The sequence below is a fragment of the Vidua chalybeata genome, chromosome 24 (assembly GCF_026979565.1).
Source record: "Vidua chalybeata isolate OUT-0048 chromosome 24, bVidCha1 merged haplotype, whole genome shotgun sequence".
NCBI lineage: Eukaryota > Metazoa > Chordata > Aves > Passeriformes > Viduidae > Vidua > Vidua chalybeata.
In genome coordinates this window covers 5,994,531-6,010,357 of record NC_071553.1, presented here as the reverse complement: position 1 = coordinate 6,010,357, position 15,827 = coordinate 5,994,531, and the positions used below count along the sequence as shown (strand labels likewise).

The 15,827-nt window shown below is 54.6% G+C and overlaps 1 protein-coding gene across 1 annotated transcript in view; it reads left to right on the top strand.

The window, feature by feature from the left end:
- The window catches only part of PLXNA2 (plexin A2), a 150,099-nt gene that overhangs the window by 120,742 nt on the left and 13,530 nt on the right, over positions 1 to 15,827 (top strand). Inside the window, exons 20-27 of the mRNA XM_053963880.1 lie at positions 1,048 to 1,282; positions 2,809 to 2,951; positions 5,026 to 5,294; positions 9,768 to 9,834; positions 10,427 to 10,573; positions 10,924 to 11,083; positions 11,200 to 11,303; positions 15,447 to 15,546. Of these exons, the coding sequence (XP_053819855.1) occupies positions 1,048 to 1,282; positions 2,809 to 2,951; positions 5,026 to 5,294; positions 9,768 to 9,834; positions 10,427 to 10,573; positions 10,924 to 11,083; positions 11,200 to 11,303; positions 15,447 to 15,546 (1,225 nt within the window). The remainder of the gene's footprint in view (positions 1 to 1,047; positions 1,283 to 2,808; positions 2,952 to 5,025; positions 5,295 to 9,767; positions 9,835 to 10,426; positions 10,574 to 10,923; positions 11,084 to 11,199; positions 11,304 to 15,446; positions 15,547 to 15,827) is intronic.

The following is a 15,827-nucleotide window of genomic DNA, read 5'->3' as shown; positions in this document are numbered from 1 at the left end:
TTTCTCCTCCTTCTCCAGCTCCCTGACTCGCTTGGATACAAATCCCCAGCAGGCTTTTCGATTTTATGGGTGTCTGATTGGAAGTTTAAAATATTGATGTGGATTAGCATGGAGAGACTTTGTCCTTCCCTCAGAGTCACTCCCTTCTAGAAGGAAAAATGCCCCTCAGAGCCTTCTAGAAGGAACAAATCCTTCTGGCAGCGCCTTTGGCACTGGGTGCCATCCTTCCTCTGGATGAAGTTGAGACCATTCCCAGTTCTCCCTCCTGGCGGGATTTAATCAGCCCACGGAGACAGACCTGGGCTGCCAAGTGGATGGAAAGGTTTTGCCTTTTCCCGAAGCAGGAGCCAGGAACATCTGAACGCTGGAGTGGTTGGATCAACACCCTCATGCAGGATAGCACTCGGTGCCTCCCTCTGCTCGGGGTTTGGGCATCGCTGCTTCCTCTGCTCCTCTTGCAGACCAAGCCCCAGCTGCCGAATTGCCTGAGCAGAGCCCAAATGAGATTGTAATTGTGATTTATTCCCCTTGAAGTTCAGCATCCAAAACGTATTCACATTATCACAGTGTGACTCCCAGAAGCGCAACCGGGCTGAGAGCTGCTCGCATCTGTGGCCAGGGCACATCCAAGAAAAGCCTGTCCTGGTGTAAACTCCGGCCTGTTTGCTGCACAGCTCTCACGTGGGGCTTTCTGCTCCCTTCTCTGCTCTGCCCTTGCAGTCACTCTGGTTTCTTGTCAGTGGAATGATCAGGGGCTTGTTAACGTCCATGGCTTACGAAAAGGAGTTGAAAGCTTATAAAATGAAAGTCAAATGGAGCCATCAGATAATAAGAACAAAGCCCAGATAGTGAAGGGCTGGCACATTTATCATCCCTTGAAGCCTCCCTGTGCTCGCACAAGCAGCCCCCTCCGTGTTTGAAGGCAATTGGGGTTTCTATTCCTAAGCAGAGGTGGCTCAGGGCCTCGCAGGGACCTGCAGGGCCCCGTGGTGGGCAGGACACGGGGACACGCCCCGAGCTGCTGCTCACCTGTGCTGTGCCCTGCAGGTGCGTGTTGGGGGGGTCGTCTTCTCCCCTGGCTCCGTGAGCATCGTCTCCGACAGCCTCCTGACCCTGCCCGCCATCGTCAGCATCGCGGCCGGCGGCTCCCTGCTCCTCATCATCGTCATCATCGTCCTCATCGCCTACAAGCGCAAGTCCCGCGAGAACGACCTCACCCTCAAGAGGCTGCAGATGCAGATGGACAACCTGGAGTCCCGGGTGGCCCTGGAGTGCAAGGAGGGTCAGTGCTGCCGGGGCCGGGCGTCTCTGGGAGCTGCAGCTCCCTGGGTGGGGTCCCAGTTCCCCCAGTGCCCCGGGGTGTGCAGCTGGGAGCTGGATGGGAGCTCCTTGGGGTTTGCAGGAGCTCCTTGGGGTTTGCGGGAGCTCCTTGGGGTTTGTGGGAGCTCCTTGGGGTTTGCGGGAGCTCCTTGAGGTTTCTGGGAGCTCCTTGGGGTTTGTGGGAGCTCCTTGGGGTTTGTGGGAGCTCCTTGAGGTTTGTGGGTTTCCCATGGGGTTTGTGGGAGCTCCTTGGGGTTTGCAGGTGCTCCTTGAGGTTTCTGGGAGCTCCTTGGGGTTTACAGGAGCTCCTTGGGGTTTGTGGGAGCTCCTTGGGGTTTGTGGGTGCTCCTTGGGGTCTGCGGGTGCCCTTTGGGGTTTGCGGGTGTTCTTTGGGGTTTCTGGGAGCTCCTTGGGGTTTGTGGGAGCTCCTTGGGGTTTGTGGGTTTCCCATGGGGTTTGTGGGAGCTCCTTGAGGTTTCTGGGAGCTCCTTGGGGTTTGCGGGTGCTCTTTGGGGTTTGCGGGAGCTCCTTGGGGTTTGTGGGTGTCCCATGGGGTTCCCACACCTGCCCCACCACGGGAGGGTGGCAGCCAGCAGTGCGTGAGCAGCAGACAGGGCTCTGATGTGCAGAGAACGGGATTAGAGCTTGATCCTGCTCAGGCACCCTGCCTAAATTTTGGGTGTTATTTGGAGTATCCAGAGCTGCTGCTTGAGAGTTTCCACATGGGCAAGTCCTGTCCCTTGCAAGGAGTCAGCTGAGCCCTCCTCACCCCGCAGGTGAAGGTGGATTTTTGGGGGGTGCTGCTGTTGTTTCCTGCTCCTCCCACCTGGGAAGGGGCTTAATCAAAGTAAAATAAATAGCTGCACATTTCATAGTGGAGAGAGAGAGAGTTGCATTGGATTTGTTCAGCTGAATTCAAGGGTAGCCTTGAAAGCATAGGGCAAAAATTGAGATGTATTTAGGAGAAGCCACAGATTCAGTTTGGCACAGCCCAGCTGGGGTACAGCGTGTCACACTCGGGAGAGGGAACACGAGGAGACACATCCAGCTGTACAACACGGTGTTGGGACAGGAACAATAAATCCCTTCCTGACCTCTGCAGCAGCTCAGATTTGATCTGCATCAGATTTGATTATCTTGGCAACTGTTGATAGAGGAGGAAAACAAGAAGAAAGGAAAATAGGGGAGGCACCAAGTTATGAAGACAGATCCTTGTTTCTCTGCGCAGCCTTTAAAGGTGTTTTAGGTGTGTGTGCACAGGTGTGAACCGCATACAAATTAGCCACAGCTTTGTTCTCAGTCTCTGCTCTGAGCAGAGCCTGCTCTCCCACCCTCGCCTGCTGAGACGGAGTCTCCAGGGGTGTGTGAGCTCCTGGAATCCTTTCCCGAGCTGACCCCTGCCATGCCCCCGGGGAGAGCAGGCAGCCAGCCCTGCCCGAGGCCTCCCGGAGCTGAGCTCTCCCTGCCCCGTTCTCTCCCCCCGAACAGCTTTTGCCGAGCTGCAGACGGACATCAACGAGCTGACCAGCGACCTGGACCGCTCCGGGATCCCCTACCTGGACTACCGCACCTACGCCATGCGGGTGCTCTTCCCGGGCATCGAGGACCACCCCGTCCTGCGGGAGCTGGAGGTAACTCCCGCTCTGCTCCAGCTCTCCAGGCTCCCCCGAGCGCTCAGGGAAGGCAGCAGGAAGCCCTGCAGCACCTTCAGGGCTCCACTCCAAACGTTATTGGATGCCCTGGGGTCAGCAGGCTGAGCCCCGGGTTCATTTTAACTCCGAGCCTGGAGCTTTGTCTCCTCCCACACCGCCGGATTCCTTTCGGCTTCTCCTCCCTGGTGTTGGTTTATTTTTATTTTATGAGGGTTTATATCGCTCTAGGGCAGCGGCAGAGCAGGGCAGAGCAGTTGTGGTGTGCTTTAACGTCCTCCAAAGTCACCTCGTGGGGCAGGGGATGGATGAGTGCCCGGAGCATCCTGCCCGGAGCATCCTGCCCGGAGCATCCTGCCCGGAGCATGCTGCTGCTGTTCCCTCGCGTGTCCACAGGAGGGCAAGGAGAATGCCCAGGCATTCCTCTGAGCCAGCGCTTCCATCTCCCTGCTTTTCCCACCAGGATGTGGAAAAACTTACAAAAAACTTTCACTGGGAGTACAGAGGAATTGGGAAGGCACAGGGGTCCATCAGCGCACCTGGCAGATGGGCTCTGCTCACCTGGGAGGGGGCCAAAATAAGGATGGGGCTTCATAAACGTCACCTCACACCTGGGATGGGAGTGCTGTCCTTCCCTTGGGATGGGGCTGTGATGCCCACCCTGGGCTGGAGCTGCCCATCCTCCGTGTGGGATCTCCAGAGGCTCAGCTCGGCTTTTCAGGGACTGGGATTGCCCCAGTAAATCCTGAAATCCGGTTTCCTCCACACAGACCCGGATGGATGTAGGAGGGAGGAGTCCTGGTTGCTCTGGGATGGATCCCTTTGCCAGGCAGGCACTCCCCACCATGAAAGCATTCATTTGGGTTCCTTTCCTCAGCCCCCAGCACCCAGCAGTCGCTGTGGCGTTGCTAAAACAGGAGCAGCCCCTCCCAGCCCATTCCTGCTCCCAGTTTTCCAGCTCCATGCATTATGTTTGCTGTTGGACTTGCCAAAGAAGCTGACACTCCAGCAAACAAATATGAATGCTTTATTTTTTTTTTTAATCATGAAAAACAGAATTGCAGAAGTGATAAATGTGTTGCCAATTACACAGTTGCTTAATTATGTAACGTTAGTAAAACCAATACATAACTCTGCAAGATGTTTGGTAAAGAGTTGCTTTGTGCAGTTCATCATTTTCACTCGTAATGAATTACTTGAATCCACAACTGGCTGAAAGCCTCAATTAATTTTTTACACTTGGCCCGTAATAAAGCAATAGTCTAAATTAGTATTTAATTTACTTACAAGAGTGTCACTTTTTGTGCAGAACAAGCAGAACTGGGTGTCATTTCTGGGGCCGTCGGGCTCCACGCTGCTGCTTTGTGGCGTGCACAGAGTGCAGCTCCCAGCCAGGGCTCAGGGCAGCTGTGGAGGGGGACGTTTGCTCAAGGTGGACCAGGAACCACGTCCAGGGATGCTGAGACCCTGAGGGATGGGTGCAGCCAGGGTTAAACCATCCTGTGCTCTCTTCTGATGCCCCCAACTTGAGAAGGGCATGGAACAAGTCCAGAGGAGGCCAGGAAGTTGCTCAGGAGGCTGGAACAGGCTGTGAGAGTTGGAAATGTTCAGTCTGGAGAAGAGAAAGCTGTGTGGAGACCTCCCAGCACCTTCCAGGGTCTGAAGGGGTGACAAGAGAGCTTGAGCTGGGACTATTCCTCAGGAACTGCAGGGACAATGGATTCAGACTGGCAGAGGGCAGGGTTGGATGGGATCTTGGGAAGAAATTATTCCCTGTGAGGGTGGGCAGGCCCTGGCACAGGGTGCTCAGAGAACCTGTGGCTGCCCCTGGATCCCTGGCAGTGCCCGAGGCCAGGTTGGAGCTGGGATAGTAGAAGGAGTCCCTGCCATGGCAGGGGGTGGGATGAGTGCATTTTTCATGTCCCTTCCCACCCAAACCATTCCCTGCTCCTGTGATTCCCCCGGTGCTGGCAGGGTGACCCCGGTGCTGGCAGCGCTGCCCTGCTGTCCCTCGTCCCCCCGTGCCGCAGCTGACGGCCACAATCTCCTCCTGCAGGTCCAGGGGAACGGGCAGCAGAGCGTGGAGAAGGCCCTGAAGCTCTTTGCCCAGCTGATCAACAACAAGGTGTTCCTGCTGACCTTCATCCGCACGCTGGAGCTGCAGCGCAGCTTCTCCATGCGCGACCGCGGCAACGTGGCCTCGCTGATCATGACGGGGCTGCAGGGCAAGCTGGAGTACGCCACCGACGTCCTCAAGCAGCTGCTCTCCGACCTCATCGAGAAGAACCTGGAGAACAAGAACCACCCCAAGCTGCTCCTGCGCAGGTGAGGCAGGGTTTGGGTCCTGCAGGCGGCGTGGCCACGCTGGTGGGGCTTTCAGGAGGAGTTCCTCCGTGGGAAGGGCTGGAGGGGCTGCCCAGGGAGGTGGCGCGGTCTCTGGAGGGTCTGGTCTTGTTGATAAGGTGGGGATTGGACACGGGTTGGACTTGATGATCTCAGAGGTCTTTTCCGACCTAAATAATTCCAGGGTTCCACGATCTGAGGGCTCTGCAGGGTGTTGGAAGGGAATTGCTGCTCTCCGTGGAGGATTCCCATCCATTTCCTCACCTGTCTCCAGGATGGGGGCTTAGCCCGACTCTGGCAGTTCACAGATGCCTGCACAGGGTCTCAAACCAGACCCTCTGGCTCTGCCTGGCTGGGGAGCAGCATTCGTGTGCCACAGCCGGGCCAGGAGCTCGGGCTGGACTGAGCAACTCGCCCAAGGCAGAGCTGGGAAGTGCCAGCAAGAAAATAGGGAAAAAATGTGCATTAATGTGGGGCACAACAGTGGGCACAAGGAAAAGGCTCCCCCTGTTCTCCACGTCCTTGGGGCTCCTGCAGAGCCTGGCCTTGGCCAGTGCTGCCCCTCGGCTGTGCTGGGGCTCTGCTGGCATCACACTGGAGAGAGGGGAGGATTTCACAGCTCCAGGAAAATTTCAAGGGTCCCTGCAGCCACAATGAATATACTTGACAGGAAATTGCTTTAAATCTGGCTGTGTTTGCGGAGGCAATAACTCATCTTGGCAAAGGAAGCCGCCTTAATTTCCCCCGTGGTTTGACGAGTCACTGGGAAGGCGTCTTCTGCCTCAGCCATCAATAATGACTTTTCCTGGCGCTCCAAAAAACACAGGGATGGTGATAAGGGCTGTGCCCCCTCCTCCCTGCACAGCCAGCAAGGAGTCAGGGCCGTGGGCTGTCTGTCCTTCGGGCTGTCTGTCCTTCGGGCTGTCTGTCCTGTGCCAGGATTTACCCATTCCACAGGGAATCCCAGGATGGGGCATCTACCACCAATCTGGGCAATTTGGGCCAGTGTTTCACCACCCTTATAAGAATTCCTGCTTTATATCTAGTCTGGATCTACTCCCTCTTAGTTCAAAAGCTTTATTCCTTGTCCTCATCCTGCAGGTCCTATTAAACCTTGGGCTGGAGCCCCGTCCCAACCCTGTGCCCGGCTCTTCCAGCCCAGCCTGGAGCTCCTTGCTCTGACTTAATAAGGAGTGATCAGCCATGAAGTGAAACACTATTTTTAAAAATGTTTTGAGCTCTCTGGTGGCAGCAGTTGATAACTGACACTCAGTTCTTTCCCTCTTTCTTCCTCGCTTTCCCCTCTCTCTTTCTTCCACGACTGCCCCTCGCGGGAGACAGCAAGAAAGTTGACGTTAAATCAAACAGCTGCTCTGGTTGCTGGCAACAGCAGTTTGGAGACCTACATAGAGCAGGGAGAATTAATAAAATACATATTTATTTTTTAGGTTCTCCCAGCTCGTTTTGTTTAGGTTTGTTTTCTTGCCAGAGCAGCCAAAGCTGGGCGCCGGCGTCAGGCTCCTTTGGAAAATCATCTCTGGATCCTTCTGTGGTCAGCATGGGAAGGGTTTGCTCCAAGTCTAGGGGCTCTCTTCTGCTCTGGCAATCTCCAGGAGATTGTTCTTTATTTTTGGAGCTGATCTTTAACAGCATCCAGAGGCCGGCGATGGCACAGAGCGGTGCTGGTAGGGGCAGCTCAAAACCTGGCAGCAGATTTGGGGGCTCAGCAGATCTGGGGGCTCAGCAGATCTGGGGGCTCAGCAGAGCCCTCTGTGTGCAGGAGCAGGGCCAGGCCCTGGGCTGTGAGGCAGAGTTTCCCATTTCCAAGGCAGAGGAGGGCAGGGATGCTCCATGCAGCAGTTCCCAGCACCAGGGAGGGTGAGAGCTGGGAACCAGCACAGGGCAGTGAGGATGAACCCAGCATTGTCTGCATTGCTGGCTGTCCCCAGGACTGAGGCACTGCAAATATCTCATGGTCATCTTATCCCATCCCGTCCCATCCCATTCTCCCCTTCAGAATGCCCCAACTTCTCTGTCACTCCACATTTCAGTGCTTTTTGCAGAGCTGGTGTCAGGCCATGAGCAGCCCACAGGGACAGGACACAGCAGCTTCACAGGGAGGGCTAACTGGGAGACTTGCTGGTTCTCCATTTAATATTCTATTAACAAAGTAGTTTATTAAATTAATATTCCCCCTGAAGTCCTGAATGTATTATTTCCTGAGTTTTTCACCTCTTCTGTGGCTTGTGTCACTGCCTCTCCATTTTCTAGGGCTGTTTGGAAGGGCGCTGCTGCTTCTCCTCTTTAATTGGGTGCCTGAAATATTTCAAGCAGGAGAACGATGTGTGTGTCAATTTGTAGGGTGGATTTTTAGGCAGTTAATCAATTCAGCCTTAAATTCTTCAGGGATCTGCAGACATTTTCACAAATTCCTGACAGATGTTGCCATCCTAGGAGATGATGGATGATGCTACCCCAGGTCTGTTGGCCGACTGGTGTCAGTTTTTGTTTGTTGAAATCTCTGGCTCCTGTTTATTCTTGATCTGCTTGGCTTTGGAATCAAGCCCTGTGCATCTTTGGTGTGTGCTTGTAATTCCAAGCACTTGGAATGCTGTGGGGATTCAGAGCAAGAGGCAGTCCCTCATTTAAGGGGAAGAACGGGGGAAATGGGGCAGGAGTGAGATGTGACCCTCTCCAGGTCACGGAGGAGGTGACCTGGCGAGGGCAGAGGGGTCAGTCCCAGAGGAGAGGATGCAGGGAATTCCATTCATCCCTCCTTGCTTGCTGGAACTTGGACCAGATCCTGGTGTCCAGGAGGGGAAGGCTGGAGGTGCTGAGCCAGGCAAAGCCACGGTCACAGCTGGCCAGGGTTGTGGTCACAGCTGGCCAGGATTGTGGTCACAGCTGGCCAGGGTTGTGGTCACAGCTGGCCAGGATTGTGGTCACAGGTAGCCAGGGTTGTGGTCACAGCTGGCCAGGATTGTGGTCACAGCTGGCCAGGGCCGTGGTCACAGCTGGCCAGGGTTGTGGTCACAGCTGGCCAGGGACATGGTCACAGCTGGCCAGGGTTGTGGTCACAGCTGGCCAGGGTCGTGGTCACAGCTGGCCAGGATTGTGGTCACAGCTGGCCAGGGCCGTGGTCACATCTGGCCAGGGTTGTGGTCACACCTGGCCAGGGCCGTGGTTACAGCTGGCCAGGGCCGTGGTCACAGCTGGCCAGGATTGTGGTCACAGCTGGCCAGGATTGTGGTCACAGCTGGCCAGGGTTGTGGTCACACCTGGCCAGGGCCGTGGTCACACCTGGCCAGGGCCGTGGTTACAGCTGGCCAGGGCCGTGGTCACAGCTGGCCAGGGCCGTGGTTACAGCTGGCCAGGGACATGGTCACAGCTGGCCAGGGTTGTGGTCACAGCTAGCCAGGGTTGTGGTCACAGGTAGCCAGGGTTGTGGTCACAGCTGGCCAGGGACATGGTCACAGCTGGCCAGGGTTGTGGTCACATCTGGCCAGGATTGTGGTCACAGCTGGCCAGGCTGCAGCACAGCAGCTCTCCCCTGCACGGCCCTGGGGCTCCAATATGAGACACCCCACGACCACCAGAGCCTTGCCATGCCAGGAAAAGGATCTGTGGAGCTTTAAGGAAGGGCTCCGGGTCCCGCAGAGGCAGCGTTGAAAGCTGCCATTAGGAGCCATTGTATTTAAATTAGAGATAATCTCGGGCACAATGCGGGGAGAGGACACTGGGTGGGACTGGGGAGAAAGCTGCAATTTCCCTGCCATTGTCACTCGGCTGTCCCTGATTGCCAGGAGCGCTGTAAATCCCAGTGATTTACTGAGCCAGGCTGTAATTTGCACCACGTGCGGGGAGCTGAGTGTCACCAGGCTCGCTGTCACCAGCCCCGTCAGGCTGGGACGGGCTGGCAGCGCTGCAGGGACCGGGACAGGGACAGGGACAGGGACAGGGACAGGGACCGGGACAGGGACAGGGACCGGGACAGGGACAGGGACAGGGACAGGGACAGGGACCGGGACAGGGACAGGGACAGGGACAGGGACAGGGACAGGGACAGGGACCGGGACAGGGACAGGGACAGGGACAGGGACAGGGACAGGGACCGGGACAGGGACAGGGACAGGGACAGGGACAGGGACAGGGACCGGGACAGGGACAGGGACAGGGACAGGGACAGGGACAGGGACAGGGACCGGGACAGGGACCGGGACAGGGACAGGGACAGGGACAGGGACCGGGACAGGGACCGGGACAGGGACAGGGACCGGGACAGGGACCGGGACAGGGACAGGGACAGGGACAGGGACAGGGACCGGGACAGGGACAGGGACAGGGACAGGGACAGGGACAGGGACAGGGACAGCGCTGGCCCCACGCTGCTGCCCCGGGGCTCTGTGCCAGCTGTGGGGGCTCCCTGTGTGATGTGTGCCCTCCTGCCTCCCCCAGGACCGAGTCCGTGGCCGAGAAGATGCTGACCAACTGGTTTGCCTTCCTGCTCCACAGGTTCCTCAAGGTAAGGAGAGGTGGAGCGGGACCCCAGCTCTGCTGTCCCACCCCCCAGCCACCCCCGGGCTGCGTCTGGGGGTGCAGCTCTTCCGTCAGGCTCCAAAAGATGGAGTAGCAAGGAAGGAGAGGTGGAAATTTGCTCTGGGGCTGCTGCTCCAGGCTCACAGCCTTCCCCGAGCCTCGGGTCTCCCACAGTAATTCCCACTAAAGGAGGTTCTGTTACACTTCTGTGGTACTTGAGGGAAATTCTCACTTCTTCATGCCTCGGCTTCCACAGTTTTTAACTTCATTCGTGGCTTTGGAAGCCCCACTGAATTTGCTTCAGGGGAGCGAGATCGAGATCTCGAATTCCATTTTTTTACAGCCATATAGGCTCAGGAGGGATTTGCCCTGCCAAAGACAGCACAGCCATGGAGCAGTGGAGCTCAGGGCTTTGGCTGAGCTCTCCAGGAGCTGCTGGGGGCCAGCCCTGGGCTGCACATGTGCTCAGGACCGAGCCAGCGGGGCTGAGCCTGCGCTGGGGGCAACCCTGTGCCCAACGGGGCTGGCACTGGAGGAGAGGCTCCTTCACCCTGAGTCTGTGTCCTCCTGTGGTGCAGGAATGTGCTGGAGAGCCCCTGTTCATGCTCTACTGTGCCATCAAGCAGCAGATGGAGAAGGGCCCCATCGATGCCATCACGGGAGAGGCGCGGTACTCCCTGAGCGAGGACAAGCTCATCCGGCAGCAGATCGAGTACAAGACCCTGGTGAGTGACAAATCCTGCTGTCCCCCAGGCGGGCTGGCCTTGGAGCAGGGGGCAGGGCGCTGCCTGAGGTGTGAGTGCTGCTGGGCAATGAGGACCCGTGTCCCAGCCAGGCGCGTCCCGGGTTTGCAGGTGTGAGGGGGATGTTTTATCTCCCTGTGCTCTGGGCACCGCCCTCCTGCAGCGAGTGAAACTGGGCATCCAGGGCTCCTCTCAGCAATAATTAAGTAAATATTACAGATGCAATAGCAGCCATGCATTTAGGGCTGCAGGGGGGTGTTTTATGGGAAGAGGCCGTTGTGACACGTGGTTACACCTCTCCTTTAGGGCATGGTGTGGTTCTTCTCTTGCAGATCCTGAACTGCGTGAACCCAGACAATGAGAACAGCCCGGAGATCCCTGTGAAGGTGCTGAACTGCGACACCATCACCCAAGTCAAGGAGAAGATCCTGGACGCCGTGTACAAAAATGTCCCCTATTCCCAAAGACCGAGAGCTGTTGACATGGATTTGGGTAGGAGCTGCCCTGCCCGCTGGGAGGGAGGGGGGCGATCAGAGGGGCTGGGGGCCACTCCTGGTGGGGTCTGCAGAGCTTGGCCCCCTCTGACCGTGGCTCCCCCCTGTCCCCAGAGTGGCGGCAGGGCCGGATCGCCCGCGTGGTGCTGCAGGATGAAGACATCACCACCAAGATCGAGGGGGACTGGAAGCGCCTCAACACCCTGGTGCACTATCAGGTGAGGGAGCAGCCCCACTGAGAGCTCCCAGCAAGCTGCCAGCAGGGAAAAGAGCAGCAGGAACCCAATTCCCAAGTGCCTGCTCTGCCCAGGCAGACGGGGAGGTCACGTCTGTGTGATAAACCAGAAGGGTTCCTTGTGCTTTAGCATTAGGGGGGAAAGCAACCTTGACACGGAGCTCAAAGGAGGCAGCAGAGGTGAAAATTGGCTAAATTAAACCTGCCAGCCATGGGAGAGAGGCAGAGGGAGCAGTGCAGGGGCTGAACTGATGCTGCTGGGGATGAGGGGCCTGGGGAGGGCAGCACGGGGGGCTCAGGACTTTGTCTGGGGCCTGGGACAGCCTGGAGTGCAGCAGGGGAGGCACAAAGTCACAGGAAAGTGGAGCCAGGCAGGCTGGGTGAGAAGGCCTAAGAAATTCTTGTCATCTTTATCTTCTGGATAGGGCAGAGGTTGCTGGAAAGGGCTCCTCACAGTGTGAAAGATGGGAAGAGAGGGAGCTGAGGAAGGTTGGGTTAGAGGGAATCAAAGCAAAAGATGGGAAGGGAGGCAAGGAGGGGGCTGAGGAAGGTTTGGCTGCAGGGAATCAAAGGCTTTCCCTCCCAGCCTGTCTGCAGACAGGATAAGTGCATTAATTGGGACTGTAACCTACTCCTGTCCATCACCACCTCCCCTGAAGTGTTTAGTATTTAATCTGGCATCTCTCCCTGTTTATCCAGTATCTCCAGTCCATCAGCCTGACTCACGCTGGGGGACTTGAATGGGAGCCAGTATTGACAGGAGCCCTGCAATCAGGGAGCCAGGCAGGAGAGTGCCATCAATATGCACAGTGCATGTTAAAAAGCACCTCCAGGGTCAACTTTTCCAAGCAGCCCCCAGGATTTAAACACAGATTACCGCAAAATGTCAGAGGAGTTGCGCAGATTAATTCCATTGTTCCTAAAAATCTGTTTTACCTGACAGTTGCAAGGGATTAACCAACATGCAGGGAGGCAGCGAGACTTTATTATGCCTTGATCTTTAAAAGTCATCGTGAGGAAGTCACAAGTGAGAGCTGTGCTTGTCTGATGTGTGCTGGATGCTGGGGGAGGGAGCACTTTTGTTCCAGTGCCTGTAGGAAAACCTGAGCCAAAAGCTTCCCCTTAAAATAAACAAAATCCACGCAGCGCTCAAGATGCTGCAGCTCTTGCTGCCATTTGAATGTCAGGTTTGCTCTGGAAGAAAGGAGAAGTTGGCAGCCAAACCTCCCGCCAGGTAGGGACACGAGCCCGAGCTCTGCTCAGCCCAGCGGCGCTGTCTCAGTCATTAAAGAGAAGCCAAATTCTTTTCACTGCAGCAGAAATCCTGTCAAGGTGAGGCTTTTGCCAAAAACTAACAGCAATACAAATATATATATATATATATATATATATATATATATTTTTTTTTTTTTTTTTTTTTTTTTTAATTCTTACTGATTGGGTTTTTTTTTCTGTTGGAGCAGAAGTTTTTATTAGGTATCAGAAATACAGATGTTCCAGGACTACACAGTGCAGCAGATAGCTGGGTAAAGGCCCAGCTTTAGGAGGGTATAAAATCCCTGGAGTTCCACGTGCTCTCACCGTTTAACAGCAGTGTCACACGTGAACCAGGCGTGGCTCAAACCATTAAAATAAATGTGGATTTCCAGAGGAGGGGTAAAGATGATTTCTAGATTTCTAGGCAAGAAGTGCAAGCTGCTTTGCAAAGCTCTGCCCCTCTTTTGTTCAGAGCTGTTTTGTCTTTATTCTGCTCCGAAGGCAGGCAGATCCCTGGCTTTGCAGGTGGTGCTGGGGGTGCTCAGCCCGGGTTCCATCCCGCAGCTCCAGGTGTGTCCCTTGCACAGGTGCTGGCACCTGGGAGGCTGCAGGACCCTCCTGGTGCTCAGTTCCCTGCTCTGGATTCCTGGGATCCCTTCCTGCAGCTCCAGGGCTCCAAACCACCCTCCTCCTCCTCCTCACTCACCTGAGGGTGCTTTTTGGGTGCCAAGGGTTTCCCAGCTCCACACCTGGATGCTGGATTTTGTTGCTTTTGTTTTCTACATTAGAATCACAAAAATGCAAAAACTGATCAAATGCATTTGTCATGGGAAGCCTTCACATACAAAACCCAAATTGGAATTAAAGAGAAATGTTCACCTTCCTAATAGTTTTGAACCACTTTATGAAATTATAGAGAGGACTGTGCACCTCCTGCTTATTTCTTCATTTATAAAATAGATGTGTAGCTTAGATAAGTGTAATTCCTTGTTAAATTCTCCGGAGCTGTTATACATGGCAGGGAATTGTATTACATTTGTGTCATATCCTTTTGGTTTCATGGCTATTAAACTCCATGGGAGAGTCTTACCCCGTGTGGTTTCACTCAGGAAAAATGAAACACTGGATTTAATAGCGAATGATTTACAGTGGCTCACGCAGGGTTAACTCAGAGGCAGCAGAGCATGAATACCTGTCAGCCCCTGCGAGTCTGGAGAGGCCAGGAGACCAGGAAACTGCTTTAAATGAAAAAATTAGGAGGAGAAAGGGAAGGTTTGGGTGGAAAATGAGGCTTAGGAGGCGAGGGTGGTGTGGATGTGGCGCTGGAATCGTCACCGTGCCCTCGCTGCCCCACGCAGACACAGCTCCGTGGCCTGGGCTCCCTTCTCCCCCTCCCCACGTTTCCTTTTCCCTGTCTTTAAGGTGTTTTGTGCCCCGTGTTCCCAGCCTGTAGAATAATCAGAATATTTATAAAGTTATAAAGCAGCCAGGCAGCTCGGAGCGTGTCCCGGGGGTGCTGTGGGAGCGAGCTCCTGCTCCACCTGAGGCTGATCTGCAGCTGCTGGGGCTGAGCTGACAGCAGCCATTCCACCCAAAATTTACTGAGTGAGAGGGCTCTTTTGTGTGTGTGTGTGTGTGTGTGTGTGGAGCTTTTAGTGCCTCTCTCCCAGTTAAGCACAGCCCTGGTGGAAATGCATCCGGCACGGGAGCACCCAGGGCTCGGGTTTCTCCCTGCTGAGATGGAGCTGAAGTGGCAGCTAATAACAGCCTAAGAAAATAATATCAGCACTGATCACTTCTTCCACTGACTTAATAAATTGGATGAAGTGAGGCAGGAGCAGCAGAGGAAATAATGGAGGTGTTTGGAGTGTTTTCCTTAGAAAAATCTCACTTTTGTGCCATGAAGCACAAGTGACTATTATTTCCACTACCACCAGCAACAATAATAACTCGGATTTCCGTGAAACCTTTCATCTGGATGGGGCTGCAGATAGTGTGCGGAGCCCTGGAGCTGCTGGGGGAGCAAAAACCTCCTTTCATAGGGTCAGTGCTGAGTCCATCACCAGACTCTCAGCAGATAATGCAGGATTTAGCCCCAAAAAGCAATTCCTGCAGCAGGAAGAGGCATTTCTTTTCTGCTGAGCCTCTAAAAAGTATCTGCTGGGCCCTGGCAAGACGTGGTGACTCTCTGCTCCCTCACTGTGCTGCACCACAGGTCACAAGTTCAAAATTAAAAGCTACTCAGGCCCATTCCTTGGAAACCTGCAGCTCCTTAATTAAGGGGAATAAGTTAGAAAACTTCCAGTGACTACCAGATTTATAGGGAGGATAAAATTAAACATGGCTACTAAAATCTGCTGTAACAAAACCTTGTTAGTGCTAATGTTCATTTATAGTTTGACTTCCCAGTGTTTAATTCCTTCTCTGGAGCAGTAAAGGGATAACAATTAAATACCCTGAAAGATGGCTTTATGACTTGCTCCGCTGTAAATCAAACCTTTAAAGTTCGTAAAAATTGCTAAAATAAAAAATGGTTTAATAGGAATGCTTTATGGCCCATAACGTTATTACAGCCCTTTTATTCCCTCTGCATTGTTACTTTAATTGGATCACAACAATTCTTGAGATTCTCATTTTTATTGGGTAAGGCATAATCTTAAATCAGAACGACCAAAAGCATCTTCACCACATCTTTTGATTTATCCCTCATTTCCTTCAGGCTCCTGCCCTAGCCTGACCCAGCTCGGGGCTCAGCCAGGCTGGGAGCGTGTCCTGGGCTCCCCTTCCCAGGATTTGCTGGATCAGCAGCCTGGGATCTCAGAGTGGACAGGGAATCCCCCCCTGACCTCGTCCTGCTTTGCCTCCCCAGGTGTCAGACCGCTCCGTGGTGGCTCTGGTTCCCAAGCAAACCTCCTCCTACAACATTCCTGCCTCTGCCAGCATCTCCCGGACCTCAATCAGCAGATATGGTGAGAAATGGGATGGGAAGGGACGGCTCATGGACTGGCACTGGGATGTAAGTGGGGAAAAAACAGCAGCTCCCCTCAAAGAACCACCCAAAGCGAATGTAAATCCAAACAGAAAAACACCCTTGGCTGCTGGTTTGGATTGCAAAGGCTTTTCCAGCTGTGAGAACAGCAAAAGGACCAGGAAAGGTGAGAGGAGGGAAAAGGAAATGCCAAGAACAGCAGCAGCCTTTGGGAATGTGGGGCTTGGGACAGTTCCAAGGGCTCAGAGGGGATGGGTGATG